This window comes from Polyodon spathula, chromosome 16, assembly GCF_017654505.1.
Source record: "Polyodon spathula isolate WHYD16114869_AA chromosome 16, ASM1765450v1, whole genome shotgun sequence".
Classification (NCBI taxonomy): Eukaryota; Metazoa; Chordata; class Actinopteri; order Acipenseriformes; family Polyodontidae; genus Polyodon; species Polyodon spathula.
The window spans coordinates 3,102,463-3,118,377 of NC_054549.1; the positions used below are offsets into that span (position 1 = coordinate 3,102,463).

At 37.8% G+C, this 15,915-nt stretch overlaps 1 protein-coding gene across 7 annotated transcripts in view; it reads left to right on the plus strand.

Moving 5' to 3' along the window:
• Positions 1 to 15,915, plus strand: part of LOC121329091 (kazrin-like) — a 287,130-nt gene that overhangs the window by 39,116 nt on the left and 232,099 nt on the right. For all 7 annotated transcript variants that reach the window (XM_041274415.1, XM_041274417.1, XM_041274416.1 and 4 more), the window contains exon 2: positions 14,567 to 14,724. In XM_041274415.1, the coding sequence (XP_041130349.1) occupies positions 14,567 to 14,724 (158 nt within the window). The remainder of the gene's footprint in view (positions 1 to 14,566; positions 14,725 to 15,915) is intronic.

A 15,915-nucleotide genomic window follows, 5' to 3' on the forward strand; every position in this document is an offset into this window, starting at 1 on the left:
CGTCCACACAAAAGGAATTAGGCAGGATTATATGTACAACAGTAGGCTACCGACTGTAGTTTTTAAATAAATAAAATCGCAACCAGGATCTTTCGGTAGTACCGAACCATATAAACATAGTCATTTTCAAAGGATGACTCTTGAGCGTTTTAGGAATCTCTTCTTTACAGTCAAAAAAAAAAATTGGTTTACATTTACTTCTACATTTATAAATGCAATGTTGTCAAGACTACACAAAGTACCTTGAGAAGAAATTATTCAGAATAGTCAACAAGTGAAATGTATAGTATTTTCTGATACGTTTCTGAAAGTGGGTATAGCGATACAGTAATGTCACAATACAGTACGTACCGCAAATAAACAGTTTGCAGTACATGTGATGAGCCACTTGCATGATGCACAGTAAGATCAAATGAACAGTCATTTAATGACTTATGTATTTTGTTAATTTGCATAACTGTAAATGTACCATAGTCAAATTACTGTATGTATTTTATAATGTTAAATAGACTATACCAATACGAATTATACAATGCAATTTCTAAAAAAAAATGCAGATTTATAAATTGCATGCATTTTATAAAATAAAGGTTTTCAAAGTCTAGTGGAACCTGCTTGACTTTTTTTTCTGCACATTGACCACATACCATCTGCTATTGGTAAGATTGTAGACAAGCCCTGTTTGACTGGGGCTGTGGACCATGTCTGGTTGAACCCAGTTTAGTTCAGAAATATCTGTGCTTCCTTGAGCTCCACTGTATTCCATTGTTTGGACTGAGTGGGGTTTTCCCTAATGGTCTGGGGTCATGGGGAAAATATGGATGGTCAGTATTGATTGTTTTATCCAACTTAAGTTTTCAGGAGCCATAAAACCAGCGTACTTGCTGGAGGAATTTATTAAGCCAAAAGGCAGACTGTCCGAGATGATCTTGTTTCACCTTAGATTGCATTAAGTTTGCTTTGTCAGTGATGGAGATGGTAGGGGTACTTGTCTGTCTGCGCATTAAAAATTTCTTAAATATTAAGTGGTGATGAGACAGCACATTCTACGTCCTACTGTAATTATTAGAATCTACAGTACTTTGGAAATGTGCGCTTTGTTAGTGTAAAAAAATCTTCTGAAACTGTTGTACTTTTAAAACACTGTTAACTTGCAAAATGTTTCTGTTTTTTGTAACTTCTTGTCATTTGTTATTTACATTGGGAGAGTTTAACATGAAGGTCAAGATGGACTGTAGCCCATTTGCTATCCTGTGACAGTTCCCATGGTAGCTTTTTGAACCGTGTGTCCTCTCCAGTGCATGGGGAAGGGGGTTCTCAAGCCCAGCACAAACCGGGTCAGCTGTATTATTGCTCTGCAGTCCAGAATCGCACAGACCAGGGCTGGGAAGGATTCACTCTGGGATGCGGACATAAGCGCCCAATCGGCTCACAGGCATTATTCGTCTCTCCATTCCCAGTGGGAGTTTAGCCAGGAAACAAACATTCCTAAATATCCGGTCATCATCTTTATTTAGCCTCTCAATACACAGTGGTTCATTATGGGTCTGGGACACAAGCATGGCCAGTATTGATTGTGTTTTAGCCCACAACAAATTACTTTTTCAGGAACCAGCTAAGGCATACCTGATAGGAATTTATTAAGCTGAGAGACACCTCGCCGGATGCACTGTTATCTTTTCTTGCATTCTATTATTGAGGCGTGCTAACCAAGGTTTTTGTTCTTTTACTTGTCTTCATTAAAAAATGGTTGTGCAATGAGCGTGTTTGTCCACCTGTCTGTCATTATGATGTTGTGGATACAATAACTCCCTTGCTTTTCACCAAACCTCTACCATACACTGTTAGTCTCTTATAGATGTTTCGGATTGCCTTCTGCAGTTATTTAACCTTTCTCTTCTTGGTACATGACCAAATGCGCCCTACATTAACTAGCTCAGCGACATTGGTGACATTTGAAAAACATTTCTAAATCAGTCTGACCTTTTGACCTGCAGTACGATACCACCATCCATTGCTCAGGCAGTTTTTTTGTTGTACTGCTACAGAATTCTCTTAAAACACAGCAGAGTACTATCCCACAATCCCCCAGTGACCTTTTGATGCAGGATAAGAACTTCCTAGGTTGGCCACCTTTTGGAAAAAGTACCGAAACTAATTTTTTCTTGGCCAGGACCACTTTCCTTAGTAGGAGGAGCACTGTTTCGCATGTGTGACCTCAAATGCCTTCGGTACTGATCGACTTCAATAACAGAAACAAGTAGTAGCTTTTTCTTTGTATTTATACAATGTATGTATAATAAACTCTTGCATATGTCTAAAAATGTGAGTGTCTTTTTCAAGTTACATCAGGTAAAGGACATTTAACATGATTAATATAAAGGAATCTGGAATTGCCCTTTTACCAGCACATTCATAACATACTGAGAAACATGGTTTAATAACTCTCCAGTTGTAGCAGTGTGTTTTATATCCTGCAGTTTCATGTCATTGAAAAGGCTGCACATTCTTGAAACGTGAATTTTTGATAAGAACTTAAGATGGAACATCTATGAACGAGAGGAGACCATTTGGCCCGTCGGTGCTCGCCCAGTTCCTTGTTGCTGATTGATCCCAAAACCATCTAGTTGGGTCTTTAAAGGATTCCAGTTATTCTTCATCAACAGTATAGCTTGGTAACTTATTTCATACACTGTCCACGCTGGGTAAAAAAATAAAAAATAAAAAAATGGTGTCCTACCCATTGTTCTATTTTTGAACTGTATCCTTTGTGCCCTCTATCTATGAGTTTATTGTATGCATGGATTCAGTGGTTCACCTGGTGAAAGCATGGCTACATGGCATACAGGGTGAGTCATAGTTCACAGGGTTTAAGGCTGACGTGCCTCCCTTAGCCCATGTGGTTTGTATTCTGAAGTGATGGAAACTAAATGAGCTGTCACCATAGCAACCGACAGTAGGCAGCAAAGTTGTAAACATCAAACCTAGAATTCAGCTTTGTAGGTCGCTCTGAACTTTCTGACAGCAAGTGGTGATAATAATGTGCTTGTCAAGTGAAATCATTAAACAGTAAATAACATTATTTTTACTCATCCTTGTTAAAACGATTGCTACTAACAAAACAGTCATATCTCTTAAAGGATGTGTACTTCTATCCTGCACTTCTAAGTCTCAAATGTCCAATTTTGAAAAAAAAAAAACCAACACATTGTAATAAACTTGTATTTTTATTTTTGAACGTGATATATGGAACTACACTTGATTTTAAAGAAATCTCTGTTTGCAAGCCATGCTTTCAGTTAGGGTTGCACTTGCTTGGTCATTTCCCCTGAAGGATGAAATTGTCCCCACCACTATTCCTTTCCATATTGATTGACATGCGTTCAGCCAGTAACATGCTTTGACCCATAAGACACTGCTGAGGCGAAATGACTCAGGATGTTCAAGTGCAAACAAATAATAGAAACTGAAGTCTTCTTTTAACCTACCAGATACCCTGTTTTAAAAAGATAATACATGTGTGCTGTGACTTGTGTTTCTTTCAAATCTGCACATTCCAGACCTGTTTAGCGAGCCTAATGGAGGTGCACAACAGTTCAATTTTATGGAATTATTTTGTTGGCTACAATCGCAACTGGGAGGACTATATCTTATAAAATCAGTCTTTTGAGACCACATGAAATGTGTGCTAGCTTTCCACATTGCATTGTGGGTAATATGTGCTGCAAGTGGCTGTCATGCTCGGGGTCCCTATGCTTCCAGATGTCTTGTCAGCTGCTGTTGGGTTTGTATTAATATGATTATATTATTATTTTCTGTAATGATTCCCTCCTGAAATGTGAATAAAACAATGGCAAACCAGTAATTTTAGTGTTCATCACATTTTATTCTACAACTATTATAATATAGTAATTAAGATTAAATCGACATTACTCTGTGTTCATGGTTCATGCTACTTTATTCCAGTGATTAATATTACCTATTCTATTGTAGACCAATATATGAAATTGTGACAACTTCAAAACATATTTGTGTACAGTTGATAGCCTAATATAGAACAAACACAATATTCACTCGTCTGGAAACACAATGAGCTGATCTTCACTTCTGATTTACCATAAAAAATGTTGTATAAGTCGTACTGGTGTATAAGTTGCATCCCACTTTTTGACATAACAATTACAGGAAAAAGCCTATAGGTCACACTGGTGTACAAGTCGCTCCCCTTTTTTTAGGAAGATAGACTTGTACAAAGGTTTTTACAGTATGTATCGGCTCTTCTTCGGGTGTAATGTGTGCCTCGCATTTCTGTTTCTGTGCCAGAGCCTTTTGACACATAGTGTGGTTGTGTCAGCATCTTGCTGGCTTATCTGCAGGTTACACAAAATGCTTTTTCTGTCTCAAGACAGTGGGAGACGTGCAAATGAGTCCCTGGGAACAGACCCCCCTAATAAGAATGCTCGTTGAAAATTGCCTAGATGACAAAGTGACTCAGGAGAGTGCAATAATCAATATCTCTCTCTCTCTCTCAAAGTACAAATCTGTAAGAGGTACCAGGGAATGCAATATAAAAGTTTAAAAAATTGGTGAAAATGTAAAAAAAAAAAAAAAAACCTCCTGAATGTAAAGTATCTTGGTGGGAAATATAACTTGCCATATCACTCCTAGTTTATATTAGGGCTTATTTATGTCTCCTTATAAAATGTACTTTTGGTATATAACATGCCAGGTTTCAATCCAGGCTTTAAATCCAAACACACATTGTTAACACATTGTTTTGCTGTTCTTCATGAAAGTGCAGATAATTTCCGCACTACAGCACTATCATTTCACTTTCTGTATTGCAAGTTCTGTGACACTGGCGGATCTCTGCGTTCAGTGCATCCCATACTTCTGCTCTATATATTCATTCATTAAAACTTTCTTTTCATCTTGTCTGTTGTGGTGCTTAATCAGATAAGTAGAGGGCCATTTTTTGTCCTTCTCTAATCAAAGGATGCACATTTAGAATCTGTGATTGCCTACAACAAAGGTGAATTAGATCATATCTGAGCTGCATGTTCTGATGTGTGGTGCAATTTGCAGTCCCAGAGAAAACACTACAGCTGTATGACAGGAAAGGATAAAAAAAACAAAAAAAAACCGTCCTACTAAATCTTAAACATCACAAATCAGACCAAACTGACAGTTTTAATCCTTACGTGGCTGTCAAAGTAATATTTGTCCTGTCAACATCAGGATTGATGTGCGAATGTAAGCATGTGTAATTTAAATTGTAGATCACAGGGAGGGAGTTGCCATATGTTTGGGTCTGGGTTACTGTGCATGGAGTTGCGATTGATTCACGATTCGCTATCACTGAATAACAGTAGGTTTAATGTCATTTATAGAATTTTTTTTTTACCATAGTTTTGAGTTTGATTGACAGCTTAACACAGCCTACCTTTAAGGTGTTTGCGTGTATAATAACGGTATAGACTGTCCTCCAGCAATTCTACAGGGATGCAGACTTGGGTAGGGCATTGGTTGCCGGTTTTAGACCCTGTGAGTTCTATGCAAAAGAGCAATTCATATTCCAGCTCAAATTGACCCCTTATGTCAATTTATTTTTTATTGGGAAGCCCTGGAAATGTTAATAATACAATATCCGCCACTTGCACCGTCCAGGGTTATTTCAAGCAGCAGTTTGTCGGACAAATATCGTTTACCATTTGCCATTCCCGTTAATTTCAATAACAAATGCATTGTTTATACTGTGTTAAGCACGCCATATATTTTGGGCAAACTCATCTGTTTGGATTTCCTTATGTGCCGTTCACATAGATTTATAAAACAAAAGCACTGCTTATTACTGTAGTAATCACTCTTAATAATTTACCAGTCGGCTGCTTTCAACTTGTTCCCTTGGTATTCACATAGATTTCAATATAAAAAAGGCAGCACATTACTGTAGTAAAAGCTTAACAGATTGATCAATCACCTGTTTGCACCTCGTTACTGAGCTGTACTGTACCTTGTACATCCCTGTACACAGTGTCATGTTTTCAGCTCTGACTGCAACAGCAAGTCTGGCTAAAAACAGAGAAGCGATGCGCATCAGCATGAAAATTCAGTGTTTAAATAAAATGTCTCTGTTAGATGCTGTGGGCTTGCTAAAGCATGCTTGAAACTCTGTCAATCAGCAAACAATGCAATGTTGCTTCAAAAACGCTGGGGCTTCTGTAGTTGAGGAAAGAAAGTGCTGACGAAAATACAACCAAAACTGAAACTGACAACCCAGAGGGGATGTCGGAGGAAGAATGCTCAGTTGTGTCACCTTGGCGACCAGGAGGCCAATTGAACCCTTGCATGCACTTCAAGCGTATACAGAACTGTACGTTTCCTGATTTACATCCAAGGAGATTCTTCAGCGTGGTGGAGGTGAATGAAATGCAGGTCAAGTGATTGTGACCGCCTCAGTGCTGTGATCGCATCTGTGTGCCCTACCGTGCTGTGGCAGGATCTTTGCACCATTGTGCCTTGTGTGTCATAAATGCAAAAAACAAGTCTAAATCAGTATGAAGCTGCCATTGCAGTATTATTGGCTTTGGCAATACAATCTTTTGCTGTTTTGTCAGATAGCTTTGCAGTTAAGGATGCTCCGGCATTAGGTAATGCGATCCTGGGACTGTTAACACTCATAATCGTAACTAACTTGTGTACACATGTTTCTCTGTTCATTACCTCAAGCATTTGTGGTGCACTTAATCAAATCGTGCCTTTCAACATATTGAATATGCTGAAGTGCTTACTGGGTTGGAGGCCTAAGCAGTAATCTTTTATGTTATAAAGAATGGGAGGATTTAGAGAACAGAGCTACGCAAAGCTCAAGTGGCAATATATGCGTCTAATATGTACATCAGTGCTCTATTGGTGATCAATTCCTGTAATGCAGACCTGACCAGCCTCGCATTGCTGGTGTGCTTTAATCGACACAGTGTAGAAGATGAGTAACGTGTGTGTGTGTGTGTGTGTGTATATATATATATATATATATATATATATATATATATATATATATATATATATATATATATATATATATAATATAATTTTTTTTTTCTGGTATGAAGAAAACATTTCTGTTTCAGGTTTATGTATTGAAATCTGTACTGGGAAAGTAGGTGTTTCTTTGATCTGCTGTAAAAACATAGACAAAACAATTACATTCACTAGAAGGTAGAGGTTGAAATGATAGGGTGGCATGTTTTAGAAATTAGACTTTTTTCATTGGTCTTACATTTTGTGGTGTAAAAGTATCACCTCTTACATTGAAGCGGTGGTTGTAAAACCAAATGTTTTTGTGGCCTCGGAGTACGGCCACCAACACTTGCTAAAAATATATTTTGTGATTTTAAATAAATTCTAAACATATGCACTTCTAAATGTTTTAAATGCATTTCTGTAACAAAGTCAAAGGGTTTCACATTAAAAAAAAATAAGCAGCCCCTTTCTACTTTGTACTGTGTCTTAAATCCGAGGCCCTTTTAATGATAAACTGGAGAAATAAATCAGGTATTTATTTATTTTTATTGCTCTGACAACAGGTCAAACTGAACAGGCCAAGCCTTCATATAAATTGATATAAATGAGTACAATAACTAAGCTAAAATATATTAAATAGATACAAAAACTACTTCAATGTTCCAATAACATGGTACACAATTCACAGCTAAATGTAGTAACAGTAAAACTATTTTACATGACACAATATGTAAAACTGTATTAAAAATACCCCAGAAGAATCGGTTGTGAAGACATCATGTGTTTTTTTTTTTCAATCCCTGCCATTTCTTTCCGGTAGACAACATGGCAAAAGAAATTTTCATTAAGCAATAACATTACTGAGGTTTGCTTGCCTTTTTTTTTTTTTTTTTGCTGTACACGCAAGTGAAAACTGTCAAAGTTAAATAAACCCTTCAAAAAAATAAATGTGGAAAAGGGAGCCTTATACAAAAAAAGAGAAACATTTACCTAAGTTGGGCCTGTGTTTGGAAAGCGTGAGGCATTTTCAAGTGACGTACCTGCATCTCAATCCCCTGATTCGGATTCTCTTCCCAGATCTGAAGCAGCACCTTGCTGTGTGGATGCGTGCATTCACTGCTGAGTGACAGGCAGGAGATCGAGACAGAGGTTAAAGTTGATACACCCCGCAGGTGAACACGATTTATTTACACAAGGCAAAACACGTTGTGATACTATGCAATTTATGGCAGACATTGATATGGATTTTTATGTTCAACTTCATGTGGAACGATGTTCGAAATATTCAGCACTAAAGAAAATATTAATCCATACCGCAATTCTCATATCGCACTACTAAAACCTTCACTTGATGATCAACCAATGAGCACTGACACAGAGTGAAAGAGGTTGAAATCTGTGACGCATGCCAAAATCTGATCGGAATGAAAGCTCGGCCAATCAACGTGCAGTGATTATACTGATGTTAATGGTGGCCAATAGCAGCTGACAGAAGCAGATGAGGAAAGAGAATGCAAGCAGCAGTAGTACTTGCTGAGGGGCTGCTGTGGCTTCACACAATCCCGCTGGAGGCCGCATTTAAGAAATGCTGCATTAAATGACACCCTATCATATCTTATCTTCCCAAGAATTCTGTAGGGCCATTCCATGATAGTGGTTTGTTGCTTTTTTTGAAGATGTTTGATCATCACAAAGTCTTCGCAGTATTCTGAAGCTGATGACCTATCCAATGTACCTGTAGAAGATACTCCTTGAAATGGCCCAGCATTTTATGTGGTTTATATAAAGTGCTTTCCACTTCTGCTACAGCTCTGACAAGGCACTGCGGAAGCTTGTGAAAAGAATTACATTCTACATGGTTACAAAATGAAGCCCTCTCAAGTGTGTGGCGTAGCGAATCAGAGGCAATGCGCTGGCTTTGGAAAAGCTGGTGTCTTTATTCATGGTTAGGATAGGACACTTGCATCCCCACAATGACGAGTTTCATTACATCCTAGCAAAGCCTTTTCAGTACACAGACATTCATCTTTTCTTTTCTATCAGTTCACCCCCATTAACCTTTTTTTACTATTGGAAAAATATAGTGTGTGTGTGTATATGTATGTGTATATATGTGTATATATGTGTGTGTGTGTGTATATATATATATGGAACCTGTCTGAATGTGACTGGTACCTGTTTAAACTGTAATTGAGAAAAGTACAATCAGACCCTTTTAATATCACTTGAAAGAGTTTCAGCACAAGTGGTGACAGTAACTGCAGCTGACGTTTTGAAGTTCATCAATAACCTGGCATAAGCATTAAAGGGTATTTTTCATTTATTGTTACATATTTCTATGTGTTGCTACAACTGTTTACGTAAGGGGTGTTTTATTTTATTTTTTTTAACATTTTGACCACGTTTTTAAACTTTTATATTGCATTCCCTGCCTCAAGATGGCTTCCCATGTACCTGCATGAACCACCATTTCCCATCATCCTCCTGCTCACTTATGTAACTGAGATGGATTTACCAGTGAGCAGGAGGATGATGGGAAATGTAGTTCTGAGCGGTCCATGCGGGTACATGGGCAGCCATCTTGACAGGGAATGCAATAGAAAAGTTTAAAAAAGTGGTCAGTGTAAAAAAACCAAAACAAAAAAAAAACAATTTAAAGCAATACACACACCTTACATAAACAGTTGTAGCAACACATGGGAACATGTAACACAATATAATAAAAAAGGTCCTGATGTACCCTTAAATACAGTGTTGGTACCGTACAAAAATAACCCTGTTTTGCTCTGGAATGCAGTATAGTACTTGACGTGGCATTGATTGCACTAGTGTTCATTTTAAAAAATGTACTAAGTCTTATTAAGCTTTTATTCTCCAAAGTGATATTAAGTGGGGTGGAAACCAGTTGTATGATATGCGTGATATTAACCAGGGTGTGATACTAACCAGAATGATATTGTCAGGAACTTGTCCCCATTGACAACCATTATATTTCAATGTGATGATAATAAGTGAGTTTGAGCGCTGTAAGGCATACAGGCTTAGATCTTGGAATAATGCCCCTCTTAGATGGGGAGGACTGCAGGAGATGGAATGGAAATGTGTACTTTGAATGGCAGGACTGTTACCTGATATTGTGCTGCAGTTATGTGGTATCAAACCTCTTTATAATCTCAGGTGTAGAAATGCTTGCTGTTACCTGCTAGAGGTGCCATCTGACCCCATAATTCCGGAACACTGCGAGACAGAACAGGATTCTGAAGTTGCCTTTAAACATGTGAATTTAGCGCTAAACCATCCCTAAATTGATTCTGTTGATTTAATTATCTCAAGGCAGCATAACAGTACAATAATAGCTTTTAACAAACTTAAATAAGTACCATCATTAATATTTATTAATTTTATTAATATTTTTACAAATAAAAAGTAAAAAATAAATAAATAAAGTTTGTTTATAGTTTCTAATAGTACATCGTCTTCTCCCACTCAGATCATTAGTACTGACCAGCTGCTCAATATTCCTGACGCCAGACAGCGTGAACACCTGATCAGTGGTGTTATTTAATTGGAAGAGTCAGTGTAAGTCAGGGCTATATATTACTAATTAACAGGATATAAATAGCAACTTTTAAATAGAGAAATAAAATACTTTTTTATTTTGTTCAATTAGTGTCTTGAATAATCCTACACATGTTTATTCAAGATGCTTTTTTATTTTGTAAGACTTGTATGATCACAATGATTCGGATAATTAAGAAGCAGTATAAACTAAGCAAGTGTTTAGTGCTCAGTTCACGTGTTTATCTCCTTTAAGGGCAATTTAAAAACCCTGTCCAAGCCCAAAGTGTCCCGCAATTATGGGACCAGGTGGCAACCCTACTAACCACTATATCCCCTTTGCAGGATTTCATGAAATGTGGTTGTAACATTACAGTATTTAACAAGTTATTGAGAATAGTTATATAGGTGACTTTTAAAATGCTTGATGTTAAACAAAAGAATCAATATGAAAATATGAATAAAATATTCAAAATAGTTGTTTATTTTACATTTATAAACCCCACTGTTTGAATACATGCAAAGGCCAATCTTGTACCTCTGCATGCATTGGAAAGCTTTGAAAACTAAAGACACTAGTGTGGTTGCTCACAGCCTGTTCCTGTTCTAATAACCTTTGTTTTCTGGTGAACCATGCATTTGCTTCTCATGCAATGCAAAGGCAGTGCTCACCAGAACTGCAAGCACTCCCATAGTTTGATTAACACTGTCAGTATCCTGAGTTGCAGTAACCCCCAAACTACACAGTAATTGAAAAGCTAAACATATTTGTACAATATGGAGATGTTATCGGATTATATCCAAATGCAATGTGAAGTGTGTGTTGGAGGCTGTCGTGTTTGCTGTGTAGAGCAGGGCGGTTCCCAATTTTTTAATGAGGGCTCTAAAGATAACATTTATTTCTAGAAAAGATCTGACCTGCTTTGCATTGTTTATTTTAATGATTTAGTACTATAGTCAGCGGTGTCAGATCTTAATACCGCTGCACTAACCCCTCAGTCTAACTTGCTGCCCTATGTCTGTTGTACAGTATTTGTCATTATGTGATGCCAGGTCAATTATTAGACCTTGTTGTTACGTAAAGAACACATCCCTTTTCAACAATCCTGCTGTGACACAAATGAGCCCAATATAAATCAGATCCTTTTGTTTCAAATATTTCAAAAGCTGTCACTATCCACATCCTTAATATCATCGTTATGCTGTCTGCAACCTTTTAAAAGATTATCGGTATCTCTTCCCTCCTACTGTGTTAAATGCATGCGGTTTCCAGAGGACTTGATGAGGCAGTTAGTTTTGACTTCATTTGGAAAATGACTATGTTTCTAGAAAAAGCAATTTCACAGAGGAGCAAACCAATCTTCCTTAGCAGTGTTTTTTTTTTATTCAGCCTTTGTTCGGAGTCTGTTATCTGCTCATCTGTTGCAGTTACACCCAGAAGATGGTGCTTATACAGTAGGCACTTCAGCACAGATCACTTACAATGTACCAGGTGATAGAATGAAGCCATGGTTTGTTAGACAGTATTTCAGTGTTGCCACTGAGATTGGGTTACCGCACTGGTGCATGCTAAGACCAGTACCACATTGATAGTTGTACCAGCCTCCACTGAAGAGAATAAAGACAAAGACCTGTCTTTTCCACTGTGGGGAAATTGCATACAAATTCCCAGTTGTTTACTAGATGGATAGTATTTGGGGTAGCACTGTGCTTGCTCATTTAAACCCTTTTTCATACTGTGCATTGAAAAGGAGACCATTATTATCTCCTGCTGGGGATAACATTGCTGCAATGAGTATATGGGGGGCGGGGGGCATACGTACGCACCTCCATTCCTATATCACATTCTATCTTGTCTTAACATTATCTGACAAGTTATTGAGAGTATCAGATTCTGGGGATATATGCGGTTGTCTGTGTGTCCATATGTTCCATGTCCAGATTTGTATATGCACTATATGGATCATTGACTAATGAACACAATTTTTGTTCCTAGGTAGTAAGTGTTATTTCCTAATTGCTTATGCCTCAAAAGTATAGAAAATGGCTATTATACCCCATAAACTTTGCTTTTATGAATACAGTATAATCGTAAATCTCGAAAAACTACTCACTTCTAAATCTTTTGTAGTCATTTTGTATTACTTTAGTACAAATACATGTTAATTTGGATTCATATGTAGTTTTTTTCTGACTTTATGTGAACGAAAAGACACATTTGCTCGTTTTCCCATTGGAAATAGCGATATTTTGAAATATCACTGTCCTGGTCACAAAAGCAAAGTTTGTGGGGAATAATAGCCATTTTCTATACTTTTGAGGCATAAGCAATTAGGAAATAACACTTACTACCCAGGAATGAAAAAAAAAAAAAGTTTGTTACACGGTGTTATCCAGCTGTCATGGAACTTGCTCTTGAGTTCGGGATGAGTCAGGGTACCATTTCTTAACGTCATAATGCTAATGAAATGTTTTTTTTTTCCATGAGATGGTGAAACATGAAAACGTTTGTTTTTAGATGACCTTTTGAATGAGAAAAGCCTGGTATTAATTCAAGGTAGCATATGTTGTCTTTTTGTACTGCAGCATTGCTTGCCTTTTGATCTGATTCATTGCACCCTGCAAAGTTGTATTCATGCAATGATTACAGCACCAGAGTTGACATGGCAATAACTGAGTTTATTTTGTCCCAGGTGAAAGTGCCAACCATACCATCTACAATATATCCCCTTGGTCTACTTTCTACCTCTCATTGCTATTTGCTGCACTGTTTTCCTGCTGCATATCTGTGACCCTGAAAAACTGCCTCGTACTAAATCTTTTTTTTTTTTTTTTTTGTGCTGGTGGTGGAGTATCAAGCCCAATCCTGGGTTTCAGAACTTTCTGTTTTAGGTATATTTTTTTAAATGATCAGGTGCCAGGAGTTTGAACAATCAGGCCCCCGTCGAGTCTGCTCTGAACTGATCACACGAATCGCAGAATGAATACATCTGTAGGTTTACTGAAAGGAGTCGTTCATGCAGATGAAAGTGTGGAGCAATTTAAACACATTATTTCCTTTATTTAACATTCTTTGAATGTAATAAAACTGATTAGTAGCTCTGAAACCTTGGACTGGGTGCAAGTCTGGTCTGAACTAAGTCGGGGGGGTAACAGTTGAGACAGATACAAGGGACCATGCAAGGCAGTTACATGTGTAGAGGACAGCTTATTCAGTTTTGAGGAAACTTAGTAAGGATGTTCTTTGGCACGTTATTGAGTTTATCAACAAGTGGGAGTGACGGAGACGCATGTTTGTAAGCATGTAACACTTGCGTGTTTCGCATATTGTGGATGTAGCCTAGGTCAAAGTGATTTGACTTTCTTTTCGGGAGCTCTTTATTTCAAAGTATTTTTTATACAACTTGTTGATTTTAAAAACTTGTATATACTTTCATCATTGTGGTGGAATAAAACAAGCACAGTTCTAGTTACTGTATAACAAAGACTTGCCACAAACACCAACAACCCACTATATATGTACCTGTATATGTAGTAAAAGTTTTACTTTTGTAATGTTTGTATTTATTAAACTTTTCCAGGGGGTTCTGGGAGATGCGTGCACGTGCGCACACACACACACACAGTCTGGTTGCGTCTTTCATATTAATCATTACAAATACATTTACACTCGCATTGGAAAAGCAGCAATCATTTCCACTTAAATATTAGAAACAGTTGGATTTTAAATAATTAAACAAGTGCCTCTGAGTTTCTGTTTGTTGTGCTCATTTCTTAAGACTTTCCGATTAATTGTCCCAATTGTTGGGTTCTTTATTTGCAAATGCTGGCTGCCATTTGCAAATGGTACGTCCTGAATTGTCGCCAAAGTACAAATCCTGTCTAATCTAGGCCATGTAATTTTGTTTTAGAGTCCTGCATCTGTACGGCTTCAGAGCATCCAGTCAGCCTTAGATGTGTAACGGCAGTCTCTCTTCCTCCTCAGCTGTGCAGTCACTGAACACCCTGAGTGACCAGATCGCTCACTTTATGATAAACAGGCCCAAGGCTTTGGATGATGTTGATGACACCTTCCTGCCCAGTGAGAAGGAAACTCTGAAGAAATCCATGACCTTAATGAGACAACTGCTAATGGATGCACAGGTAGGACGTCTTTAAAGAGAGAGTATTTTTGCATTCCAGCTCGAGGGTACCGAATTCTGGGGAGGGTTTGTTATTTTTGTGGTAGACAGATGAGCTGCATGTGGTGTAGCAAGGGGTTCCGATTCTTGAAAAAGGACAGTGTGTGTATAAGATGCCCTACAAAGGTGTCTGACAGTGGTAAAAAGGTCCATTTTTTAATTACTTTTGAGCAAATGTTTCCCTTTGCAGAAGATTATCTTTCTAAGCTTATATGTAGAGCTTTCCAACTAATTGACCCAAGAGATGAAGTCATCCTCATTGGTCCATTTGAGCTGACATTACCCACAGAGAACATATTGTACTGATTTCTTAATTGTTTAACAGGTAAAACACTAATGGCCAGTTTCACAGGCCCTAGTTAGCACTATCTTGGGTTACCTAACCAAAGTTAGGTAACCCAAGATTAATGGTGTGTTTGGGGTCTGTGAAACTAACTGCTTGTCGACTTGACCTGTTAGTGCTGTGTCTTGGTTTGAATGTAATGAAGAACACAAAGCGCATGTCATGATTCTATGTTGGATCCACAGCTCTGTTTTAATAGGAGTCCACTAGGAGGGTAAGAGAAGGGAAGAGATGAAACAGATGTGGCTGGAACAGAAGAGGTGTTGGGTATTCATTTCACACTTCATCTGGGCATGTCCTGTAAACACCAAAGCAGTACTATAGATGACTAATGCCCCCACCTCTGATGTGAATACTGGAATGGAGGGATCAGCTGCTATTAAAAGACCCCTTGTGCAACATGCTTATGAAGCTCAAAGGAAGACGTTCCACTTTCAGCATTTCTTTCTGAAGCTAAAAAGCGTATTTAATGTTCAAAGCCAAGCAGATATCCACTTGCATGTTTGTGCATACGTGTGGAGATTGTCAAGTGCCTCTGGGTATAGTGAAAGCACTAATGTTCTCAGCTTCTATAAAGCTCAGCTGAAACAGGTGTTTATTGCTGCTAGTTCTGTTTTTGTATTTTGCTATGCACTGTATTTAGGTACTGCATCCAGCGACTCTTCCCATAAACACAATATGTAAAACCTCAATTATCCAAAGTAATTAGGACCAGGGGTTGTTCGGATAATCGGGTTGTCTGGATAATTTAATTGTTTGGATAATCAAATTGTTTGGATAATCGAATAACAACTGTGAAATTCCAAATCA